The sequence below is a fragment of the Aulonocara sp. 'chitande type north' Nkhata Bay genome, linkage group LG20 (genome assembly GCF_057382095.1).
Source record: "Aulonocara sp. 'chitande type north' Nkhata Bay isolate Kocher_YH1m ecotype deep benthic linkage group LG20, A_spYH_male_GT1.1, whole genome shotgun sequence".
NCBI classification, from domain to species: Eukaryota; Metazoa; Chordata; class Actinopteri; order Cichliformes; family Cichlidae; genus Aulonocara; species Aulonocara sp. 'chitande type north' Nkhata Bay.
Window position 1 is genome coordinate 2915983 of NC_141363.1, and position 24706 is coordinate 2940688.

General features: G+C 41.0%; 2 protein-coding genes across 5 annotated transcripts in view; one reads left to right on the forward strand and one right to left on the reverse strand.

Annotated features, from left to right (window-relative positions):
• Positions 1 to 18: 18 nt before the first annotated feature.
• On the forward strand, positions 19 to 5018 carry ribc1 (RIB43A domain with coiled-coils 1). The gene is made up of 8 exons (XM_086276763.1): positions 19 to 285; positions 517 to 737; positions 899 to 1116; positions 1240 to 1354; positions 1638 to 1756; positions 2348 to 2584; positions 4541 to 4707; positions 4868 to 5018. Exons 2-8 carry the CDS (start codon positions 539 to 541, stop codon positions 4947 to 4949), a joined length of 1137 nt encoding a protein of 378 aa, XP_086132889.1. The 5' UTR covers positions 19 to 285; positions 517 to 538; the 3' UTR covers positions 4950 to 5018.
• Positions 5019 to 6096: 1078 nt separating this feature from the next.
• The window catches only part of l1cama (L1 cell adhesion molecule, paralog a), a 42103-nt gene continuing 23493 nt past the window's right edge, over positions 6097 to 24706 (reverse strand). For 2 of the 4 annotated variants that reach the window (XM_086276759.1, XM_086276757.1), the window contains 26 exons: positions 23829 to 23931; positions 23077 to 23279; positions 20113 to 20235; positions 19609 to 19779; positions 18488 to 18602; positions 18014 to 18198; positions 16262 to 16393; positions 16036 to 16182; positions 15836 to 15947; positions 15322 to 15485; positions 15053 to 15212; positions 14762 to 14886; positions 14478 to 14579; positions 13411 to 13608; positions 13252 to 13322; positions 12932 to 13157; positions 12705 to 12820; positions 11153 to 11369; positions 10782 to 10904; positions 10341 to 10517; positions 10142 to 10255; positions 9853 to 10002; positions 9305 to 9436; positions 8521 to 8593; positions 8348 to 8359; positions 6097 to 7997 (listed from right to left, as the gene is read on the reverse strand). In XM_086276759.1, the coding sequence (XP_086132885.1) occupies positions 7736 to 7997; positions 8348 to 8359; positions 8521 to 8593; positions 9305 to 9436; positions 9853 to 10002; positions 10142 to 10255; positions 10341 to 10517; positions 10782 to 10904; positions 11153 to 11369; positions 12705 to 12820; positions 12932 to 13157; positions 13252 to 13322; positions 13411 to 13608; positions 14478 to 14579; positions 14762 to 14886; positions 15053 to 15212; positions 15322 to 15485; positions 15836 to 15947; positions 16036 to 16182; positions 16262 to 16393; positions 18014 to 18198; positions 18488 to 18602; positions 19609 to 19779; positions 20113 to 20235; positions 23077 to 23279; positions 23829 to 23931 (3713 nt within the window). In that variant the 3' untranslated portion in view covers positions 6097 to 7735. The remainder of the gene's footprint in view (positions 7998 to 8347; positions 8360 to 8520; positions 8594 to 9304; positions 9437 to 9852; positions 10003 to 10141; positions 10256 to 10340; positions 10518 to 10781; positions 10905 to 11152; positions 11370 to 12704; positions 12821 to 12931; positions 13158 to 13251; positions 13323 to 13410; positions 13609 to 14477; positions 14580 to 14761; positions 14887 to 15052; positions 15213 to 15321; positions 15486 to 15835; positions 15948 to 16035; positions 16183 to 16261; positions 16394 to 18013; positions 18199 to 18487; positions 18603 to 19608; positions 19780 to 20112; positions 20236 to 23076; positions 23280 to 23828; positions 23932 to 24706) is intronic. The other 2 variants (XM_086276758.1, XM_086276760.1) reach the window with 2 other exon arrangements.

A 24706-nucleotide genomic window follows, 5' to 3' on the forward strand; every position in this document is an offset into this window, starting at 1 on the left:
TCTCGCGAGACAAAATTTAGTTGTCTGGAGTTTGTCGTGTTTTGATTGTGATCGACCTTGGATATCACTTTTTACTACTATTAATGCTACTTTATTACAGAATATACACATTATTAAAAATAAAAAGACATTTCCTTAGCTGGTCCTGTCACTCTTGTTATGTGTTTCCAGCATAGCGATATGTGGCCACTTGTTTCCATGGTTACCAAGGGTCTCCAAACACAACAGGAGCAGATTTTCATTCACTGATATTGAAAGAAACTGAACAGATTTATAACGTCAGCGGTAAGTTGATCAGAGGTTTATGTCCATTTTTAAGGAAGAGACATTTGATTTAGTCTACTTCTGCCTTGCCTTTGGTTTTTGATGTTATCAGGTGATGACAGGAGCAAATCGCTCTGAAGATGAACCCCACCAGGATTTTATATTTCAATCGGCACAATCATTTCTTTAATAATTTATTTTCAAGCAAGATTATCAGCTCCGATAACAAGTCTCGTAATGCTGTCTCTTTAGGAAGTCACTAGAAACTTTGAACATGTTCAAAGTGGATTTGCCTGTAGACGAGTCCACGGAAAAGGCTGTGGAGAGGCGTAGGGCTGCAGAAACAGCACGCAAGGCCCGCATTTTCAACACCCGGCTTCGTGTGATGGGTCTCGACCTAGATACACTAAACCAACAAGTCCAGGAGAAGAAACACCAGCAAAACATGGAGAAACAAATGGACAAAGCTTTGGGTAAACTGAAGGACATGGATGAGTTAGAATTAAAGCAGTTTAATTGCAGACATAATTCCTGCAAGACGCTATAAATGCAAGTCCCCTAGTCCCTTATTATTTCAGGCCCTCTCCATTAATTAGCTTTGGTTGGTCATAGGTGTATTTTTAATGTATTACAGATAAGTTGAGAATATACCAAGATGAAGCACTGGTGCAGCAGAACAATGCTGAAGAGGAGAAGCGAAGAGTTTTGAATTCTGAACTCACCAATTACTGGGCTACTCATCAGCGACCAGAGGACTCTCGTGATGCTGATCTTAAATTTGGCCTGAAGGGGGCATTCAAGATCGCCATTCCAGAGAATGAGCTAGGGCCTGCCAGTATGCAAATCTTTAAGGTAGGGCAGCTCTGACAAAGCAGGGGATTTGTAAGCTTTAAAGACCGGGAGGGGGGTCCAGCTAATGGTTAAATATGTAATATTGTTACCTCTTATGGTCATCTGTCCTTGTTTCATGCACAGGGAGAGGGTGTCGGAGAGGAGCTGAGGATGAGAGAACAAATAAGAAAGACAGAACGAGATCTGCGAGCACAGATGGACGAGAATGAAAAACGGCACATGCGAGACAAGCACATAGGTGAAAAGAGACACACACAAGTACACACATTCACTAGCATTCCTAATGAGTTTACATCATTTACTCTACAACCTCTGTACATCACACACATGCTTCATGCTTTCCTGCACAAACAATCATACACTCCCATGCACAGCCCTTATTACCAGGTGACAGTGATGGATGCTTATCCCTAAGAGCTTTACTGTAAGTGTGAAGTGTGCAGTTAAAGAGCCAAATACAACAGCTAAGGCAGGTGTGCAAAAACACACATCAGATGATCCCCAAATCATGTGTGTCACAGAGATGCTTGCGAGCAAAGAGCTGGTGCAACAAGACATGAGAGGGGCTCAACAAGCTGCCCTCGAGGAGGTGTGTAAGAGAGCCAGCCGCATCGCGCTCGAGAACTACAATCAGGCTCTGGTACAGTATACAGATGGGCAAACAGATATGCACACACCACTCACTAATGTGAATGCTCAAGGCAAAATCTAAAAGGGGTGGGGGTGGGAAGGGGCAAGCTGTGACATGATGTTGTCATGTGGGAATTGCAAGCTGAAAATGTCAAATGATGCATACACACACTTGGTGCAGGATGGCGGCAATCATATTATTTGGCACCAGGCAACATGGATGGTTAAACGGCTTTGATGTATGCATGGTTACTGTCTGTTTTTAAAAGCCTCCATTTAGCTCTTCCCTCATTTGCCTGAATGCACTCGGCTGAATCCCCCATTGGGAGGAATCATTGTAAATCCTTCAGGTCACTGTACTTTTTCATAGTGTTTAGTGGTTTCACTAATAACCACTCATGATGCACAAGCAAATACAGCTGACTGAGTGGCTCTCTCAGGACGACGTTCGCCATATGGCTGACTGGTAGCTCTATGCTAGGAGTAACCACATTTTAGAGACTGGGTTTTGCAATGCTTCTGAATCATCAGTCATCAGTGGGATAATCAATTAACTGTCCCTGGATCTGTGTTAAAGCCTCACCATGTCCTGTACACACAGGCTAAAGAGCAAGCAGAGAAACTGGAGGAGCAACGCAAGAGAGAGGAACAGGAAAATCTGGCAGAGATGTGGCATACAATGACATCTGACATGATGACAGAGTGTGCAGAGGCAACAGAGAGACAGGTGGGAGGAGGGAGGCCACCACAGGTTCTACCAGACAGGTGGAAAGGAATGAGCCCCGAACAGCTGAAAAGCATTCAGCAGGAGAGAGAACAACAATGCCTTGAGAGACAGGTATTACACTCGGTACTCCACAGTAATATAGTCAAAGCTGCACATGGTATTCCATATATGTTATGTAGAATACCATGTCCACATAATCCCTTGAGTACAGAGGTGGCCAGCAGGGGAATTGGGCAGGGCAAGTACTTGTGCTTGGGTACTGCATGTGTGGATTTGAAATTAGTGTTTTCTTTTTTATTATTTTTTATTTAATTCAGCTCTGTCAGCAGCAATGCACAACAGCAGTCACATCAAAGCACTTTATATTGTAGGTTAAAGACCCTAAAATATTAGTTAAATAAACAACAGCAATCGAGCGACTTGGTGACAGTGGGACAGAAAAACTCTTGTTGAACCTTAGACAGAACCAGGCTCGGGGGGGGGGGGGGGGGGGCAAGCCATCTGCCGCGACCATTTTGGGATGAAGGGAAAGAGTTTTTGACATCTGTGCCAACTTTTCTACACAGGTTGTTTTCAAAAAGGATTTCAGCTTTGAGGAGATTACTCACAAAGAAAATAATCCTAGACTTGAAAAAACAAAAACATAAGACGGGAATGTGAAACCTACAAAGTCTGTATTCACAAGTAAAAACAACCAAAAAAGCAACAGTGCAATATTACTAGTAAAAATATACATGTATATGAGATCGATACCTTCAGTCCATAAAATAGAGAAATATATTAAGATAATTAAAACTATTGACAGATGAGTATAAATGATCATTTAAAACCAATAAAATAAGTAGAATTAAAGTTCATAAAACAAAAAGAAATAAATAACTTTAAAAAATACATTAAAATACTAATGTCAGTCATTATTAAAGCAGAGTTAAGGGAGTCACCTGCTGACAACAGTCATGAAGGGGATGTCGTGTGTTGTCCAGTATGTTTAGCAGTTTGTGCAACATCCTGCTCTTAATAACTCCCTCTAGGGGCTTCAGGCTAGTCCCCAGCACAGACTCAGCCTTTAATCAGCTTGTTCAGCTTTCCAGCGTCACTGGCTCTGACGCTGCTACCCCAAAACAAACCTACAAAGAAGATTGCACTAGCAGTAACAGACAATAGTGTTTTACTGAATTCATTAAATGACCCAGACAGCCTCAGAGTTGCATTTCCAGTCCAGTCTGTTATTGATGTGAATACCCAGGTTTTTGTAGCTCTTCTCCCACAGTGGAAATGGTGTTCAACTTAGGTTTGTCCCTCCTTTTTGTGTTGTTTTAAACACTGCAAATGTTGGAGTACTCCTGATGTGATTCAGAAGGTTGTTTCAGCAGCGAAAAGATAAAAGCCACATCACCAGTGTTGCTTAAGACTCTGTAAATAATCCATGAGGTCTGCGGGTAGCTTACTGGCTTGTCAGATAGATATTGAGGTCGCAAACATTGCGTCACCTTAAAAAAGCACTAACCTTTAAAAATCAATTCTAAAACTAATTGGAAGCTAGTAAATGTAACAGGAGCACTACTAGTGTCCATCAAGCCAGCGGTGCTCAAACCAGCATCCAGGCACTGAAAGTTGGTTTGAACAAGTAATAAAAGGTCTTATTTTAGTGTGCTGGAGATATTAGAAAAATATACCAGTGTATATCAGTTTTCTCCTTATTCAGGATGATGGTATCTTTCTAGTCTTTCTAGTGTACTAAAATAAGGCCCCAAACTTTCCATTAGTGCCTGGACCTGGATTAACATGATCAACATTGATTTCAAGATGCAATAGTGGCAAGAATAAGCATAAACATAAAGTGCTAACACAGAAAAAAACATTTGGGTGGATCCAGTTACCAAGCCATAAGACCTCCAGCAGATTATTTGGCTCTGAAGCTTTGCATTTCTCAGTGTTATCTACAGGCATGTTAAAGTCACCCAAAATCAGCATGAAAGTTTGGGAACCTAAATCATAATGAAGCAGAATTGCCTTTAGGAGAACAAGTTTAGTGTGTTTTTAGATTTATTTCCTCTCTGCCTTCAGAAACAGCGAGATGCTGAAAAGATCCGTGAAGCAGCTTGGGACCTGAAGCTGCTGAAGCTGTCCAGAGAAACCGAGAAGGAGGACCTGAGAGCAGCCGAGCTGAATAGAGAGCGGAGAATTCAGATGGACCGCTACAACATGCAGCTGGCCCGAGAGCAGCTGGCACAGTAAGCACTGCCCACATATTCATACACTTTCTGATTAGACACTAATCAGCAAATGTGTTTTAGGCTTAGGTGATAAAATATGGAAATAGAGATTTCAGATTTTATAAACATTTAGGGGGACAAGCTACTTACTGTGTTTAAATTTCTGTTTCTGCCCCAGGCAAGAGTACCTGAATAAGAGACTGTACACCAACAAACCCACCAAGGACTACTTTTATCAATTCAACACCAGCTCCCGCTGACTGCCAGTGACCTGACATTAGCTTGTCCTCCTGTGGCATTGGGCTAAATAAACCTGGTTAATCAATGAATCAGTGTGAACTGGATGAACATTAATCATAACATAAGTGACATAGATTTCCTCCCGATTAACACGGTTATTTCTGATTAGTGACAAAAAAATGGGAGCCTGTTTTGGTACAGATTGTTCCACGTACTTTATTTTTCAGTCATATATCCAGTTACAGCAGTAGCTTCATAATGCAGTTACAATATTGGCCCCAAAAGTGGCAGAAGACCCACAGCTCCAGTCATCCACCCATGACAAATATAGGCATCATCATATTGTGCTAATACTGCACCCCACACTCTGTGAAGAGGCATATCATCCCCAGCAGCGGCGCACACCCCCTGGCCTCCCTTGCCCCTTCTGTTTCGTCTTACTTCCACTTAAAATGTCTGTTTTTGAGTCCTAGAGAAGCTTCTCTACACAAACCAATTCATTTTCAATCGATTTTTCTTCTTTAGCTATATAAAAAAAGAAAGAACAACCACAGTGAGAAAGCAAAGGCCAGCATCCCCAGGTTTCCCCTACAAAACATGAAAAGCAGTGAGCGGCAGTCGAGTGAGTATCTGTGTGTGTACACTCATTCCTCATTCAGAGCTAACATTTGCCCCCAAACACTGACACACAGTTGTTTAGCAGCAGATAGTTGAGTTAGAATATTGGCATATCTTGCGTCATTCGTCGCTCCTGTATGAAAATAGATTTTTTTTAAAAGCTTTATTTGTCCTGAGTGTGTCTGTTTAACCAACAACAGGGAGCTTACACAAACCTCCTTCAGTGCCACTAGCCTCTTTAGACATCTCATATTCTACCTCGGAGACTACAGTTGATATTTGGCCAGTGGCGAGCTTTTGTTTGAGAAGGGAGAGTATCGCGTTTAAGTGTTCCCTGTGGCTCACTGCATTTCTGCCCCGCACAACTTCATCAGACAAAAACTCCACAGATATTCACTGCACTGCATTGCTGGATGATTAAGGGCATGAGCGCAATCCTAGCTTAAATTGTAATGTAACTACTTTCACTAAGTGACACTAAATTGACTCTTTTTTTTTCCCGTTTTCAAATTTCGATATGTTTGCAAAAACATCTACATAACAATGTGATTTTTTTTTTTCCTTTTTTTTTTTTCTCCTTTATTCAACTATGGAGTATGTTTTTGCTACACCCAAATCTCACTGTGATCGTTTGTCGATAACAGAAAAGTCTGAATTCATAGCAATAGTACAGAGAAGGAAAAAAACTACAATTTGCAACATTTTAAAATTAAGTGAAGTGGCTTTAAACCTGCACATTTTTCACATTTTCATATCAAACATGGTTCTGTAAGGGTTGTATTTACATTCAGAGGGAAAACAAATGGTCCCGGCTCTTCCTGTGACTTTACTCTCCTTTTACCTTTTTAGCTCAGATTATTTTCAGAAGCAAGTAAATACAGTGTCTGCCTAACCCTGAAAGGAATACATTCTCTGTTTGATATAAACAACTATTTTTTAACCTTTGTCATATATCAAATGGCAGCCTTTACAACTGTCAACAATATCAGCTTGCATTGAGGAAGGTTTGAAAATAAAACGTGAGAGAGTGTTTGCGCACTAGACGCCACCCTCTTATCTGAAATATACATAAATACTGCACCTCAGTTTGTTTAGTATGAGATGAGCAGGTATGAAAGGTTGTTAATTAGAGACAATGTTTTAATACAGCGTAGAAAGAGACAAAGACAGCGATACAGAAACTACACATAGGTCTCGACACACAAAAAAATTACAACATCGTTTTCAAAAATGACATTACACTTCTGGTGGGAAGGCGAGAGAGTAATGACATCAATCTGGTGCTTTATGCAGACCCAGCAGGCACAGGAACTTATAAGGATCTATAATACTGTAATATGGCTAAATAGATAAGTGTAGATGCAGCTATATACACCAGATGCTACTCAGCATTTTCACAGCAAGTTCCACTTAATGCATCCAAATAGTAAGAAACTTGGCTTCACTTGATTTTGCTGAAAACATGTTAATCTATGAAATGTGCCGTAGCTTTTTATATAAATAGTATAGAAAACAATATGAAAAATGATTACGTAACAAAAAATGACACAACAGCAACAACAGCAACAAAAAAAAGATGTTTGGTATTCAAACACGCTCGTAAAATGAAAAAAATGTCACTGGCAAGTACAATCGGAGACATTAAATGGCAATTAGACAGACAAAATCATGTGGGAAGTACATCAAACATGATTCATATCTAAGATTCAAGATTTTTTTTTACAGCAGCATTAGCTGTCTTGTTCCCTACACTGGGTTCTACCATCATCCTTTACTTTTAATGCACTACTCTGCATCTTTACATGACCATACCTACACCCCCTGATATTTCTAACTGTACAACATTCTGTCTTTATGCATCTGCGCTGTTGTTTGCTGAGAGAACGAAAGAGGAGCGAGAGAAATGAATGTTAGTCATTTTCATTAGTTGTAAACTGCACAGGAAAATGAAGGGAGGTCAAAGGGCATGTTCATGTCAGTAGGGCTTATATCACTATCGCTGTCCACTACTTTGGACACTCCTTTGGTCAATATAGTCTAGTCAATCAGATGGCTGCCAGGGACATCTGAATATGATTGTTTATTAGTCGTCGGAGTACAGATCAGCAAGTCAGTAGGGAACAGGAGCATATGGGCACATACGTGTTGACATATTTTGGTCTGATGGTCCCCGGTGGATGTGTGGGGGTTAATCAAGGATGGTGACTGAGTTGGGCACGCCATTGGTGGCGGGAGAGAAGGTAGTGGGGTTCAGCGGGGCGTTCTCTGGCAGGCCGTGGTAACCTCCTGGACCGCCACTGGGACGACTGATCTGGCTGGCCAGAGACTCATCCATGTTGAGCTCTGTGGTCATGGCGCTGCTGCCATTGAAGTCGAGATTGTCTTCGCTGTACAGCTTGCTCTTCTCACACAGGGACGGCTGGCTGGCTGTTCGCTTCTCCTCAAGATCACTGCAGCATGAAGAACAGAAGAGGTCAAAAGCAAGAAATGTTAACATGATACATACGAAAAATGCAGTGCTACATGCCAAAGGTTGAATATTATGTACTAATATTTTAAGTAATTTTTTTAAAAATAGTCAGTTCCAGGTTATAAATCGTGACTATTTGCTTTTCAGGGTCTCACATTACAGTGAGGTGAACATTATTGGATTTTGAACTGTTGAACATAATGCAATCAGTAAACAAATATATTACATTAAAATTAGTCTGAATGTTTATGGGAAGGCAGAAGGTAAGTGAGGCATTGGCAGACGTAAAAATTAAGTGGGTTAAGGATATTAAATCATATCGCAGCATACCTTTCTAGAGATCTGCATAACAGGGGCAGGCATTAGGGAGGAGAGTGACAATGAAAGGAACAGAGAGGGTTAGGAAAACCAAGCAGTGCTGAGGGAATCAGGGCTGTGTTAGAAATCAATGTGCAGAAACGTAACAAAGCATCCAGGAAACAGCGTTCATTCAGATGACACACCTGTACTCTCCGAAAGTTTCATCCTTCATGGGCCGAGCTTCTGAGTCCATTGGGCCCTCCTCTTTATCTTTCACTGAGAATGTGACAGATTTCATTATAGTCAGATTTTAATCTGGCTTCTATCTAAAGCCACTGTAAGTCTCAGATCTCAACAGTGAAGTTTTATTAAAGGATGCTTAGGTGGAGCAAAAAAGCTGGACTATCTGTAGATAGTATCAGTTTATCTGTATTATAGTTTTAAGTTCTCACTGATTTTCTAAAAATATAACAGCCAATTAGAATGGCGGTAGGTATCATCAGCCTTATTATTTGGTTTGTCTTCACTTCTCTCTCATGTGAAAATTGCTAAAAGTCTGTTTTTTTTTTTCAGTCAGACATGGACCATTATTTTACGTTTTTTGTCTTTTTCAGAAAGAGCCAGAGATTATTCCTTACTGTCAAAGCAAGGAAGTGTAAGCTTAGAGGTCTGTCTCATGTTTGACATGACAGCTGCATGAGAAAGCAGGTTGAGTGAAATGGGACAGATATTTACAGTTCAGATCAGAAAGTTAATCAAACTGTTTGGGATTGATTTAAAAGAACACGTAATATTCTCCCCAGTCAATATAATATATTTACTGTGGTGCAGTAAGCCAGTAAGCGTTTCACTTCTTTTTCTACAGCAGCGTCGGACAGCTTTATGGCTCCAGACTGGCCAGCATTGCCTACACAAAACTTGCTGCTCATCAAGCTTCAGTTTAATAGCTCCTAATATTAAACAGTTATTAGGGTAGGTCACACTGACCTGAGTACTTTCCCCCTTTACTCCTCTTAATGAAGCAGAGGATGAGCAGGATCAGCAACAACAGCCCAATGGCGCTCACAACGCCAATGAACCAGCCCTGTGTTGCAAAGCTTGGCTGCATCTCTGTTACTCCTTAAGAGAGGAAAAAAGAAGGTGGTAGAAAGAGGAGTTAGAGCTTTTTTGGTAACAGGAAGCAGGAATGAAATACACGGCAAATGGAAAGTATGAGACAGATAGGGAGACCAAGATAAAAGAAGGAGTAGAATCTAGAGCAAAGGAGACAGATCATTATGCATTCTGACAGGCTGGCATTTCACCAGGGAACCAAAGAATACAGCAAAATACAGCAAACAAACACAAGTAATGGATCATTTCATATGGCTAACCAAGCTCTCTTTTCACAAAAGTCTTTGAAAGCACTTCACAGGCAGAGAAAGAACTGCAAGACACTCTCTGTAGGATCAGGCTTTATATTTTTAGCTGCGGGAAACCCAGAGGAGAGAGCAGTAGGGATAAAAGGAAAGAGGATGAATGAAGGCTCATAGTACCTGTTCCTTCTGTCTCGATTCCAGTCTTGAAGAAGGTTGTGTTGTTGTAGATAAATTGGAAAGAATAATAGGAGCCAGGAGTCAAGCCCTGGATCTGGTAGAAAGACTGAGAGGAGTTCACCTTCTCTGTCGTCTTCCATTTATTGCCATCTGCAGAAGCACAACAAGAAACCTGTCTTTTTCTTTTCTTGTTCAGGATTGTGTAGCTACTCCCACAAGGTAATAATCCTTTTAAAAGGTTGAATGCAAAGATGCGTAACTTATGCACAGATTAGTGTGAATATTATACCGTTCTTGTTGCGGTATTGGATCTGGAAGCCAACATTCCTGCGTCTCTTTTCTGGTACCCAGCTAAAGTTCACTGCGTTTTCCCCCACAGACAGGCTGATGTTCATAGGAACTACTGTAATGCATTCAGACAAGTGCAAATCAAATTTTTGTTTAATTTAATAGCTTTTACATATTAAAAGACTGAATCGGCTTTATACCTCCATCCAGCATAGTGGCACCCTTCATCGTTGTTGGTACTCCATCCCCAGCAGCAGTCCGCCCCCTGAGGTAGAAACGGTAGTGGCTCTTATGGTCCAGGTTCTTCAGGGTGATGTGGGTGACTGTGGGGTCATCTATTGTCTCCACCTGCATGGGGCTGTCATCACTCTCTGTAACTGACCACAGCAGTGCCAAAAAACCATTTAATCACTTTTTGGTTGTCAACACATGTATGGATACTGTATTGTTCATGGTGACAAGTAACTGACTGATAAGCTCATTAGGATGCTTTCCTTTTGACATTTTTAGCACTATTGATTTCACTGGAGATGCATTGCTCGTTTTTCCAATGTCTGATTGCAGCATAGAAGAACTTCCAACTTGAAGGATTTTACTCAATGTTCACTTTGCTGGCAAGGTTGAAATAGACACATGCTCACTCTGTTGGTACTGCAGCAGATATCCAATAAGCACTCCATTGGGCTGTCCAGGAGGTGTCCAGTGGAGGGTCATTTCTGTCTCTGATGGGCTGTCTAGGGTCAGGGTCAAGGGAGGACCAGGGACTAGCAAAAATACAAAAAATGCATGATGATAATGTACTTAGTAATATCTATCATCACATCACTCTATCATCACCCCTTGCTACCAGTCTCATTTCTTTTTTCTTCATGCATATAGTTCTCCCTCTCCCTTTGCCATGTTTCTTGACCTCTTATTTGTATCATCTGCAATAAAACATCTTTAACCACTTTGTCATCACTTCTCCCTTTTCTAGCTTTATTTCTAGCCTCTTTAACCCATTTATTCTCACCTCCCTCTGGAGTCTCAAAGGGCAGCGCCTCAGAGAAGGGTCCTTCTCCCTTTATGTTGTATACAGTCACCTTAAGGGTGTAGTTGGAGAACGGCCTCAGATCACTGATCACTTTCTTCTTCTCGTTGGGCTCCGTTTTCACCACCACAGTGCTTTCTAACTCTTGTGCCCTGCGGCCTCGGTGGTGGCTCCTATGCACTTTCCTGGTATAGTGGATCTGGCAAAAGAGGACATCACAAATGAGGATTTATTTTTTTATTTATATTTGGAAAATTACAGTTTATCTCAGTTGCTCAGGCACATTTCTTTGAACAGTTTTGAAGTCACTGAATCTGAAGATGAATCTCCCAAAACTCAGTTTGGCAGGATAACAAATTATAAACATCCTCTGTTCTTTCTTGTTCTTTCAGGCTGCTACTGTTACAAGTCACCACAGTGGATCATCCCCCTTTATCTCATCGTATCCTCACCACCCTCTTCATGTCCTTCTTCACCTCATCCTTGATGGTCTTCCTGTTTTTTTCCTGCCTGGCAGCTTTATTTAATAAATCCACTCCTTTCTCTGCACATGTCCTCACTATCTCAGTCTTTCCTCTCTTAACTTTGTGTCCAAACCTGAGCCGTTGCTCTGATGTTCTCATTTCTAACCGTGTACGTCCTGATCGCTCCTAACCAAATTATTTTTGTTTCCAAATTACAGTTTTGAAATCATCCATCACAGCAGGTCTCACTGCCATCTTGTAGACCTTCCCTTTCACACTTGCTGCTATCCTTGTGTCACAAATTACCCTGACACTCCACCCTGCCTGCACTCTCTTCTTCCCTCTCATGTGCTCTGTCCTTTGCTTTGGATGGTTGGCCTCAGGTATTGAAACATCTTCTCCTTGCTTCACCACCACACATCCTTATTCCTCTCTAACATTGTTGTAATCAATTCTCATACTCATGGCTTACGCCAACAGATTTGGACATTTATATGGAGTATTCTGCATGGATGATTTACATGCCAACATATTTTGGAGGCAAAAACTATCTGGATGATAGAAATGTGACCTATCTGGAACACAAGGACATATACAATAATTAAATCTCAAAACACACAAAGCTGGGATGAGACAATTGTTTAAGTGTTCTGAAACATTTGAAAGACCTAACAAAGAAAACAAAATGCTTTTCGTGATGCTCTTCATCCTTTCGACAGGTTTAGCTCTCATTCATTAACTGAGCCCAAGCAAATGAGGAAAACTGTAACATTTATTGCATTTAGTTACATTTATATTATGACTCTGTTGATGTTCTCATTTGGTTCTCTAAGACTTTAAAAGCAGGGACAGAGCATTTACTAAAACATGAATCATAAAAAACCAAAATAAAAGGAGTATTTCTAGAGTGTGAGATATATTTTGAGGGGGAGAAAGGGCTTTACAACCTTGAAACTACAAAGTACCCTGACGCCACTAAGCTACAATCTGTCTGCCTCCACTTTAAAACCACTCATGTATTATTCATGCATAAGTCAGGCCAAACAACAGATGAGATACTAGGGCAGTACCTTGTATCCCAGCAGGTGTCCTCTGACCGTGTCTTTGTCTATAGGTGCCCAGGTCACTTTGATTGTAGTGCTGTTTATTATTTCAACACCCACATCCATCGGGGCCTCTAAAGGAACTGAGCGCCAATGACAGACAGGAAGGAGACGGGTTAGAATGCCAAGTAGAAGAAATCCCAGGAAAAGAAAAGTGTGCTGAAAAAGTAATAGTTTTTTTAAAAATATAGTACCATCTTCTCCTGAGTAGCCTATGACTGTGTCTGGCTCAGGTCCCCTCCCTATCTCATTGAAAGCCTGAACTTTAATCTCATACGCAGAGAAGTTCCCGACATTGTCAACACGGAATGGCGGCTCTGTTACATTTTTCTCGTGCCAGTCGGGCCCACCACCCACTGCTTGTCTCCACTGCACACAGTACTTGAAGCCAGGTCCGTGGACCTCGGTTTTGTTCATTTTCTGTAAAGATGGGAGCAGCAGCCAAATAAGACCATTTCTCAAATATTATCAGTAACCGCTTTGACCAAATGGTGCATTCAGGTAAGAGATATACCTTCCAGCTGATGACCAGAGTGTTCGGTTCAATGGACTCGCTCTTGACATCTTTAGGGTTATTATCTGGAGCTGGGATTAGCAAACAAGATGGTTTAGTGTTGTTTGGGATTTACTGTGACAGTTCATAAACATATAGCTACAGATCCATGGCTTTTACCTTCAGCAGGTGTGTTGTATATTCCAGATGGTTTGCTAGGGTCGCTCTTGCCCACGTCATTGATGGCAATGATCCGGAAACGGTAGGACATGAAGGGCCACAGGGAGAGAACGGCACGTTCTTTGTTTCCGCTAACTCTGGCCAGCATTTTCCAGACGCTCTCATTCGAACGGTGGTCCTCAAACTCTACCACATACTCTACGACAAAAGTCAAGGAATGATGGAGAAAGGACATTATCCCAAGGAAGTAATGGAAACATAACTAAACACTCAACACTCATAAAGCTGCATTTGTGTCTGCCTTTGTCCCGTCTTTCTCGACTCACCCCGAACCGACCATGGCAGATGGTTGCCCCTCCCCTGAACCTGGTTCTGCCAGAGGTTTCTTCCTGCTAAAAGGGGAGTTTTTCCTCCCCACTGTCGCCATACAGCTTGCTCATAGGGTGTCACCTGATTGTTGGGGTTTTCTCTGTTTTCTTTCTATTATTGTAGAGTCTTTACCTTACAATATAAGCACCTTGAGGCAACTGTTGTTGTGATTTGGTGCTACATAAATACAACTGAACTGGATTTATTGTATAGCTATAAGGATAGCTAGCTTTTCTAAGCGATTTGAGCACTCAAACCGTGTGCGTGTCTGTATTTTTGTTATTGTTGTAGAGACAATCTGTTTACAGGTTGTCATGTTATGTGTCCCGCCCACCCCAAAAGGATGCCACGCTTGCCTAAATCAAACATTGTGTTTCTAGCAGTAAGAACATATCTAATATGGCAGATCTCCAGCTGTGTGCTTCATGTGAGAAAGAGCAACTGTGGACAATGTCCTGACCTAATTCTTCCATTTTCCCTATTTCTATGTCTAATCCAATACTCTGAAGTAGGAGAAAGACAGCTGTGTCTGTGCATGTCTGTATGATTGTGTTGTGGGGGTTTTGCAGTCATGAGGATGTGTCCTCCTTGTGGTGACAGAGATAGGCTTAATATGTAGTTTTTAAGGTTAGGTGAAGTATAAGGTTTTGTACATGTCAGTGCTTAAAAGTGTGCAACTATATGTGTTTGTACTACACCTGTCACTGGGCCGTTGTGGTCATCTCCAGGAGTCCAGCTGAGGGTGACAGTACGATCCTTAGGATCAGAGATCTGTAGGAGGATGGGAGGGTCTGGACGATCTGATAGGGGACATCAGTATTATTACTAGCATGACTACCTATGCACTACATGCACAATAAAGGTTTTAAATGAGTTTGTTTTTGTGGGGGTGGAGTTTATAACTACAGAATGATTTTAGGCCTGTTGTTTACAGGGTTTGGACATTTGTCGGTTTGTGGTCATATGTGGTCAGTGGTCTTACCCCATAAGGTGAGGGTACCCCTGGCTTCTGCTACATCCAGTTTTGTGATGATCTCACAGGTGTACACTCCCTCATCATCTGGCTGCACATTAGTTATTTTGAGATCTGGTCCTTCCATTGTATACCTGAGGAAATACAGTCATCGTCATCATGAATTACAATTTATTATCACCATCCTTCCCCACTAACTCTTCATTCCCCACCCCAATAAACAAATGGCTCACAAGCATAATCATCCTTTCATGATTTCCAAAATGATCCTCTTTATTTTCAGATATAAAAATGTCTCACTTTTCATCACTGTTGGAATCAGCCAGCTTCTGGTTGTTCTTTCTCCACTGAATGAAAGGAGGGTCGAGTCTGGGGTCGACGAGGCCCAGGCAGGTGAAAATGGCTCTCTCTCCAGCCCGGACCTTCAGAGCCTGTGGGGGTGACAGTATCACGGTCCTATCTGCAGAAGAAAGCAAACAATACAATGCTGAGACAAGCTGCAGGAGGTACAAGTAATAAATAAAGTTGGCAAGAGTTACTATGTCTCTAAGCATGTGAGTGTCACTGACTGAATATTTCCAGCTCAACACTGATTGACAAATTGGAATTTGGCACAGTGCAGGTGTAGATCCCGTCATCGCTGTGGGTGACGTTAGCGATCTCGAGCCACCCATTGCTGAGAGGGTTAACTCTGCGATCTGCTAGAAGGAAGGAGCTGCCGTTGTTTCTTTCCCTGTGAAACACACACACACACACACACAGACACACACACTCATCAATTTAAAAACCAACACACACATCAGAAATTTGGCGGGTGATTTTTTAAAAAAAAGGGTTTTCAGCAACTGCAGCGGCTGATAAATTTAATAACTTAAAAGCCACTTTTCCTGTTTTACTACAATGAGCAAAGCCTGATTGGATATTTGCCACACTGACAGAATTCACAGTCACAGCCCAGATGTAACAACACTTAGCTGTTAATTTATGCACATGAAGACCTACCCACGCAATAATATCACCTTTTTAGAATGTATTAATGGGAAAATCTGCCAGCAAACGATGGAATATGCAATACCGCCTCACCATATCACTTTTGGTTTAGGAGAGCCAAAGGTTTCACACTCCAGTAAAGCCTTCTGGCCCTCTGTATACGCATATGTATTCCCATCATCGGTAAGGATCTGGGGAGGCAGCTCTGAAACATCCCACAAAGACAAATGAGATACACAGAGAACAAACTCAAAATCCAGTTAAACAAACAGCACGTAACGACTAGCACTCACCAATGACATAAACATTGGTGTTTGTGAGGATGGTTCCATGTTTATTGGAGGCCCGACACTGATAGATGGCAGTATCTCCAAAGTTCACATCCTCTAGGATCAGAGATCCGCTTGCTGTCAGAGTACGCCTAGGGTCCTTATCAACTCCTGTTAAAGAGTACACGCTGTCAGTACATCTTAAGTGCCAGGAGATGGTGGTGGCGCATGTTAAGGTGTGTGCACTGACCTGAGATGGGGACCCCGTTGATGGTCCAGCTGATGATAGGAGAGGGAATGCCATCTGCCTGACAGTCTAATCTGACTGTCTCACCTGGGGCATATAGCTGACTGACTGGCTCCTTGATCCAATAAGGTGCAGCTGCAAGTGACAGAATATATCAGTTCCAAATAGTACAAGCAAAATACTATAAGACTGAGTTTCTACTACCTTGTAGGTATCAACAAAAGCACAAAAAAATGAAGCAAGTGACCACAACACTGCTCTTTGTCAAAATTGTTGATTGAAAAAAGGTCATGGAAGGAGCTTCACAACACACTTTTTATATATAAAACCCTATGACATCACAAAGAGGTCATACACTTACGCAAAATCACACACTGCATGAATATATCTTAAAATCACAAGTTTTTACAACTTAGAGAAGCCAAAGACTTCTTCAAGTCCTGCTTCAAACATATGGTTTAAAATAATTAAATACACCATTTTAGTATGTAATGGTTCAAGGTAATAGGGCAACGCTCAGGACCACATGAATTAGGAAAAAGCTTTAGTTTCCATCTCCAGACTTTTCAAGCAATATACCAGTCATGTTTTAGCTCTTTAAAACATTAATTTTTAATATGGTAAATGGCCTGTATTTGTATAGCGTTTTACTAGTCCCGAAGGACCCCAAAGCGCTCTACACCTTCCGATTACAAGGCGAACTCCCAACTCTTGAGCCACGAGCCCCTTAATATCCATTATATGACTTCACAATGACACAAAAAGATTACACTAAACTAAATTTCCATATTACCAATGCTGACATCAGCATAAAACCTGGATGTTTTAGACCTTCGGGGACAGTTGCACACTCTGAGTGCCCTTGTTTATTATTAATTCTGGTTTGGGGGATTGTTTTTTTGAGTTTTTTAGTTAATTACATTGATGCTTTCAGTTTTTGAATTTCTTGTGCAAAGTGTATGTGTTTTGTTGTGTGTTATCGTTTCCTGGTTTGTATTCTGTAACATTTTTTCTCTGGAGCTTGTGTTAGTCTCATTTTCTCCATTAATTTCAGTTGTCCTCTCAAATTCTAAAAATTCCTCCTTGGAAAGAATGAAAAGTGAATCCTCCACTCTAAACCGTAAAGAGACTAAACAGTTCAAAAGCCGTAATCTCTGGCGGCATGGGTGTACATAACTATAATTAGCAAATCTGTGAAGGTACCATCAATACCCGGCGATGTAAAAAGTTTTGTGTGACATATGCTGCCACCCAAACAACATCCTCCTTAGAGAAAGCATTCGGCGATATAAGGCCAAACGACATAACAACAGTCTCTGTGTCATGTCTGGAGTCTGGACATAATTAGCAGAGCTATTCTTATGAAAGACACTGGGGAGCTGAGGAAATGGCAGGATCTGGTGTTTCTGCAGTTTGATTGTGTAGTGTGAACCACAAGGTGTCTCTGCTTCTGTGGCATCTCTTGTGACTGATGTTATTTTTAACAGGCTCTCACTAACAACCCAAATTTATGGCAGTTCCAAAAAAAGTTAGTGAGGGAGGTTTCTGTCTATGCAGCTACCCACAGAAACCCCGAAAACATTCCAATGGTCAGCAAACCACATCATATATATTGAGATTAAAATATCAACCTAGAAATATGTAATGGAAAATAATAGCATGCTGTGTGTTTTTTCACTATCTCTCAAGATATATATATGTGTGCATGTGTGTGTGAGGGAATGAGAGTGTAATAGAGAAACGCAAGAGATATACCTTCCACAGTCAACATGTAAATGTGTTTGGTGTTTCCTTGGGAGTTCTCAGCTATACACTGGTATTCACCCCCGTCACTTTCCGAGATATTAGTGAAGCGCAAGCGGCGGTCAAACATATCTTTGGTGGTCCGAGTTTCTGACAGCTCGCCATCCCTCCTCATCCAGGACACTTCTGGAGTTGGACTAGAAAGGATGACATGTATGGAGGGATTAAAGAGAAGAGAGAAAAACAATGAGAGGAAGTAGACATAGAGTAAAGCAAGCAGGCAGAGAGAGAAATGCCGGAAGGAATGATAAGGACCATTAAGACAAGATGGCAGCAGGAAGCAGAGTTGGCAGGAAGAAGCGAAAGACATAATGGAATAATGCGTAGGGTGGGGTGGATGGATGAGAGACAGGTAAGATTGAAGGCTTAAGTTTTCCAATTAAAGGGGTTGGAAGCGCACACACATGTGCACGCTGAGACACTCACAGGCCTTCGACGATGCACTCCAGGTCTAGTGTCTGTCCCCTCAGGGCATGGTACGTGCTGTGATGTCCAGTAGGTCTCATCATTTGGGGCCTTCTGTTCCGCAGTACCGAGTTGGCTGGACAAAGAGAGGAGGAACCACAAAGACAAAGAGAAACACTCATACATATGCATGGGTCATTTTTTTAGATTGCTCTGCTGCTGACACAGCAACCACTTTAAAGACTCTGAAGAACACAAGTAGAGATGCAGGGCATGGATTCATGTTGATAGACTTTAGCTTTCTAACAAAACATCATCATCTAGACTCTCTACACACACAGAGGTCTCATGTTAACATGTGCTCATCTTTCTGACCTCTAGTTGGGTCGCACTTGCTGGCAGCCACATCACAGTGTGAGCTGAATCTCATTATAATATGGGCTGAGCAGAGGAAGACCCCCTGCTGGTTCAGTGGGACCTACTGGATTTGGTCACTGCTTCGGTCAGCACAACATGCCACCACATGGTGATGTGTAGTTTAATTATGTGGCCTCAACTAATATACTGCATATGGCATTTAAATGTAGCATTTATGTCCTTAAGAATGAAAGAAGTTAGATTTTAAGAGGTGTATGAATGTAAACTGGTTATTTTTCAAAACAGCTCCGTAACTGAATGACTTTTACAACCATGATACGCGCTTGGAGAATAATTTAAATTCCTGTTTAAAGTTCTGAGTGTATCAATAGTTGTAGGATTCAAGGAACGCTGGTACAGATAAGCCAGATTTCCAGACATTAGGCCAGACTGACTGGGATCCTCTGATTTATTTTCTATCTAGCACCACAATGAGACTCACATTTACTGTTCTGAAAGACATGTTTCAACCACAGAGAAGCCATCGAATCGATTACCTGATGATCAATTGTTGTTTTGTTGTTTCTGATCCTGTTTTACACACAATCAGAAAATCACCAATGTAAACTAAATTGCCTTGAATTTTCTTATTCCTTAAGACCTTGACATTTTATTTTGGTTTACATTTTGAATAAAGCTGTTGTTAACTGGAACCCACCCTTAATTCAGGTTAGATCAGCTTAATCTGAGTCAGATGAGTTTAGATAATCTTCAACAAAACTCACATTGGGTGACTTTCAGAGAGGTGGGCTCTTTTGCCAGAATCGTGCGTGTTGCCAGGTACTGGACATTGCACGTGTAGTCATCCCTGCTGTCCGAACTTTCCAGATTGGCAAAGTACAGATTGCCGTCCTTCCCCGCCATCACCCGCTTACTAAGGTCGATATGACGTAACCCTGAAAGAAGTAAAAGGAGTGAGAAAAATGTTGACAAAATGATTGAAACTGCTTAAAAGAATTGGAAAAAATTACAATAACAGAGGAGCTTATTAACAGCAGGATATAGATTGGGCAGGAGATACAGATGCAACAGGATGAGAGGAACTGAAAAATGTAGATCCTGCATGGATTGTAAAAAAGCACTAGAGGAAAAATGTTGCAGAAATGTTGATGTCTCGATGCAGAAATAAATTGCTAACTTGCTTTCTCTGAAGTGGTAAATGCACAACAAAATCTTGGAGACAGGAAGCATGTAATGGAAGCAGAGAGATGGACAGATAATGTACTCACTTAAGTCCATCCAGTGAATGATAGGCTCCATAGAACTTTGTGGGGGGTTACACTTCAGAATAAAACTTTTTCCCTCGTCAGCCGTCTCATCAACCTTTTTATCTTTCTGCTGGGAGGGGGGAACTTAAAGGGAGGCAAGACAGAAAAAAGGTCTTAGTAAACACGTAGGTGATGGACGAGCTCATATAGATGTTCAACGAGACAATCTTACACAAGTCATCGTGAACAACGAATACAGTGCGGGTCAGTCGCACTACAAAAACGGCAAAATCAGCTTTACTGTACACGTGTAAAACAATATTATATTCCAGGAAATACTGTAATTTTATATGAGCTGGTGTTGATCATAAAGAGCTGGTCCTAGTGATAAAGTTCTCACAGGTTCAGGCTTAGAAGGATCACTTGAATATATGAATTTATCTTCATGTCAACGTGTAATTTTTTACGTTGTCAACTTGCAACAACAACAAATATAAACATTACTTTACTATATTTGATTATTTATAAATGCTATGTATCCCAGGCATATGATATTGCTGCAGGTAAGAGGATGAGTTATGCTTCATTCTTGTGAGGTGAGTTTTGTGCAGCGTGTTTCAGGCTGGAGTGTCCGTGGTAGTAAATGACACGCTGTTCATCATTTGGCTTATATGCAAAACATTGATATGCATAAATTAGAAACATTTTTGTCTTGGAAGTTGTACTCAGTTATATGTCAGATGCATTCTTTTAATTATAAAAAATACTTGGTTTTTTAAAAATACATCATATTAAAAACACAAATAAACTGATATGTAGTAAACTTTCTCTTATTAGAGAGTCCTTGTTTTCAATGAAATTGTACACATTTGATGTGAAACATGACCAACTTTTCCATTATCCCAGGACAATGTGCTCCTTATCTGTGTGTGAAAATAGAGACATTTTCCAAATTGGTAAAAACAAAACAAGTTTACAGGTGGAAGTAGTTGGTGATTGTAAAAATCATTCTGTGATGGCTCTAACAGGAAAAAAAACTGATGGTTCCCTTTTCTTATTAATTATGAATGCATAGCAAAATTTTACATCCTATTTCAAATCATGACACAGCTACAGAAATAATAATTAAAACTAATGTTTAACAGACAAACTATAGCAGTGTCTGTGGATGAGCCAAACAGATTAAGAGTTCTGAAATTTAAAGGAAAGTAATTCTAAAGATTTTGTGAGAAGAATCTCTGGAAAGGAGTGTTGCAAAAGAGCTCGTGGTGTTTTGATCACTGCCTGTTGCCTATTTTCCAGCTGCTCGAATAAGCAGAAAACATCCTGCTCATTGTCAACACTGTCAGCTGAGAGCTGGCTATGAAGCAGTCCAGTAATCTGTCCGGCATGTTTATTAAGACAAATTTCACTTCTTTCCTTCCCCCACAAACATTCTTTTTTTACTGTGTGAACTTTAAGGTCACGTCTCACATCCACAGACAGGCCTAAAAAACTAAGCTGCTGGGCAGATTCTCACACAAGACCACATATGTAGTCGACCTGATAAAACGCCCTTGGTTATTTCAGTATGTGGGTAACATAGCATGCAAATTGAGATTAAGGACTTCTTAGCACAAGAGTTGCATTAATAACAGCAAAGGGAGATTCTCTATTGTCAGAAACATTTCTAAAAACAGGCCTATTGGGTATAACACGTGGAGAGCGTATTGTGGGGCTTCAATAAGTTGTCTTGTTTATTGGGATTATGGATATCTCAACTGTTGTGCCTACACGCTTACAACCATTTTCTTCCACTTATTCACTTCTTGGTCATTGGGCGTTAGAGTCTATCCTAGCTGCCATCAAGTGAGAGGTGGGGTGCGCCTTGAACAGGTAGGCGGTCTGTTGGAGGGCTAACACAGACAGACAACCATTCACACTCACACTATGAGCAATTTAGAATTACCAGTCACCAAACCATACATGACTGTGGGAGGAGTCTGTAAGACAACAGTGCGTACCACCATGCCACTGTAGTGCTGTGTGTACATGCATTTAATTAGTCTTCACATAACTATAATTTGTCTGTGCTACTATTAGACTGCAGTCTGGTGTGTTGATTGTTGTACATGTATCTATGTAAAAGTGGTATAATATGTGTTATCGGTATATCTATTGAGATCAATAGAGTTACAATTTTTCTAGTAACATTTGCTCTTCAGCTGATGTGCATCAGCTTCTTCTGCTGTTATGCAACATTAAAAATACTGACTTCTGATGATTCTACAAAAACAGAAACAGAACCATTGTTTGTTTTATTTTTGTCTTGTAGAAGACTTAATTTGTGAGTGATACATGTTTGCTTTCCCTCCTCCCATCCGTTGATAACCTCACAGGAGCTACTGAAGAGTGCTTCTTCACATGACATCAACTCAAGAGCGTTTCTGGGGAAACCGTTGTCAGGGAAACTGTGGAGGGATGAGGTCGTCCAGGAGAGAGCCAGTCACTCAGGTAGATGGATGTGCAGAGGTACTCTTTACTTTTGCTCAGGGGTCCCCATGTATGTGTGTGGATGATTGTGTATATGATTATCACGTTATTGCGTCTAATTATGTTCCAGGTGGCAATACTCTTAGCTCTCAGTGTGAGCCCCATCTGCTAACAGATGAGCGCTGTATAAAGCAGGAAAAGCACTGTCTCCATTCACAGCTTTTTAAATCAACCATATATAAATCAACAAATACCGCAGCTTGCTTCAAAATTGAACCTTGAAGGCATTTATAGGAGAGCTAACAGGAAATGACATTTAAGAGATTTGTAATTCCTCTGGTGTGATGCAGTTTGCTCTTTAGCATAGAGATGTTTTATATCTTTGATAGTATTTCAATGATGTTGTTCTTGCCTCGAGGGCAAGGACAAACAATTACAAATTGGGGCAAATATTTCACGGCTATATCTTTCAACAAGCGGTCGGTGGTTCACGAGTCGTCGACGTGCTCTTACCATCCGTGTTCAGTATGGCCTCGTTAGACACAGCTGTCCCCAGCTCATTGGATGCGTAGCAAACGTATTTGCCTTTGTACTTGTTCAGTGTGTCCATGGTGTTGCTAAGTGTGTAGAATGCGAATGAGCCAGAGCTTTCAGAGACCTTCAGCTCCGGGTCACTGCCTGGGTCAAAGTCTTCCCCGTCCTTTGCCCATCGGAAGCTAAAACAAAAAACAGAAGAGCCTGAATTTTTCTTCTTTCAAATATTCTGTCCCTTTGATGACACAAAATGACACAAATAGGGTGTCCTTACATTTTGCTTAATTTAAGGGCACAAATGAATAGCTGCAAAATTTACACAAGATGCCCCAGTCAGACTTAGAACTCGTGCTATAATTGTGATATTCATCTTTTCCTTGGCAATCGGAGCACTTTTCCACTTCAGAGCAGCTAAGACACTTTGAAAATATTGCTCGAGGGCTTAATGACATTTATCCCCAAATGGAACAAGAAATCTGACTAGGAGAAGCTGTGCTCTCATGTAATGCTAATATGTAGATGTCAGCTGAACAAGGAGACGGAAGGTCACCGTTCCAGATAACCAATAGTTGGTCTCCCCTGTGAATAATATAGCATTTTCATTCGTAATCAAATCATGATCTTTATGTTTGTGTGTGTGTGTGTGTGTGTGTGTGTGTGTGTGTGTGTGTGTGTGTGTGTGTGTGTGTGTGTGTGTGTGTGTGTGTGTGTGCACGCGCGTGTTGACTAACATGGGTGAAGGGTTGCCAGAGGCTTCACAGTTCATGACGAAGTCTTCAGTGCTAAATACGGTGACAGACTCCGGCTGTGTTTTGATCACTGGAGGCCTCTTGACTGCATACATAAAAAGTCATAGTTAGTCGAGTCACAACACAGACATGTAAATGCACACACCCCAAACTGACTTGCAGGCTTTGCTTTGTTAAATTCACATGATGAGTGTCCATGATGCATGCTGCTATATCTCTAGCTTTAACACACAGATTGCATAAGACGCATCTCAGACTCATAGCAAATAGCACAGAATAACTAGAGACACCACTTATTTCCATATTTTAACAGCTGCAGAAAACTATATAGTCAATATCTCTTAAAAAGAGTCCCCTGAGATGGAGATGAAATGTAGGCCAAGGGAAAGAGTAAGAGCAAGAGAGCAGGAGGAATAAATGGGTTGAGATGAGAGAAAATTGATACAGCATAATGTAAGAGGAAGAGTTCATATAAAAGAGGTATATAGCACAGTGTCCCCTGTGAGACTGAGACAGAAAGAGGGAGGAAAAAGTGGGCTTGGAAATGAAGTAGGGATTTTTTAAAGAGCAAATGAACAGGTTTCCCTTTCTTTATCATTGCTGTGCACAGCAGCCATAAAGCACATGCGGCATTTACATATGCACAAAAAAACAACTTGCTGGGCACAACACCAACATGTCTTTAACATATGTTATAAACCACAGTACTGTGTTATATAGTTCTTGAAATCAATTCAAATTTAAATGTTTTTCTCATATCATATCTTCAGGAACTATTCACACTGTTCTTCTTTGCAGTGGAACAGAAGCCACAGCTTGATACTTGTGAGTAGAGTCTTTAATTTGACTTTAAAGGAAAG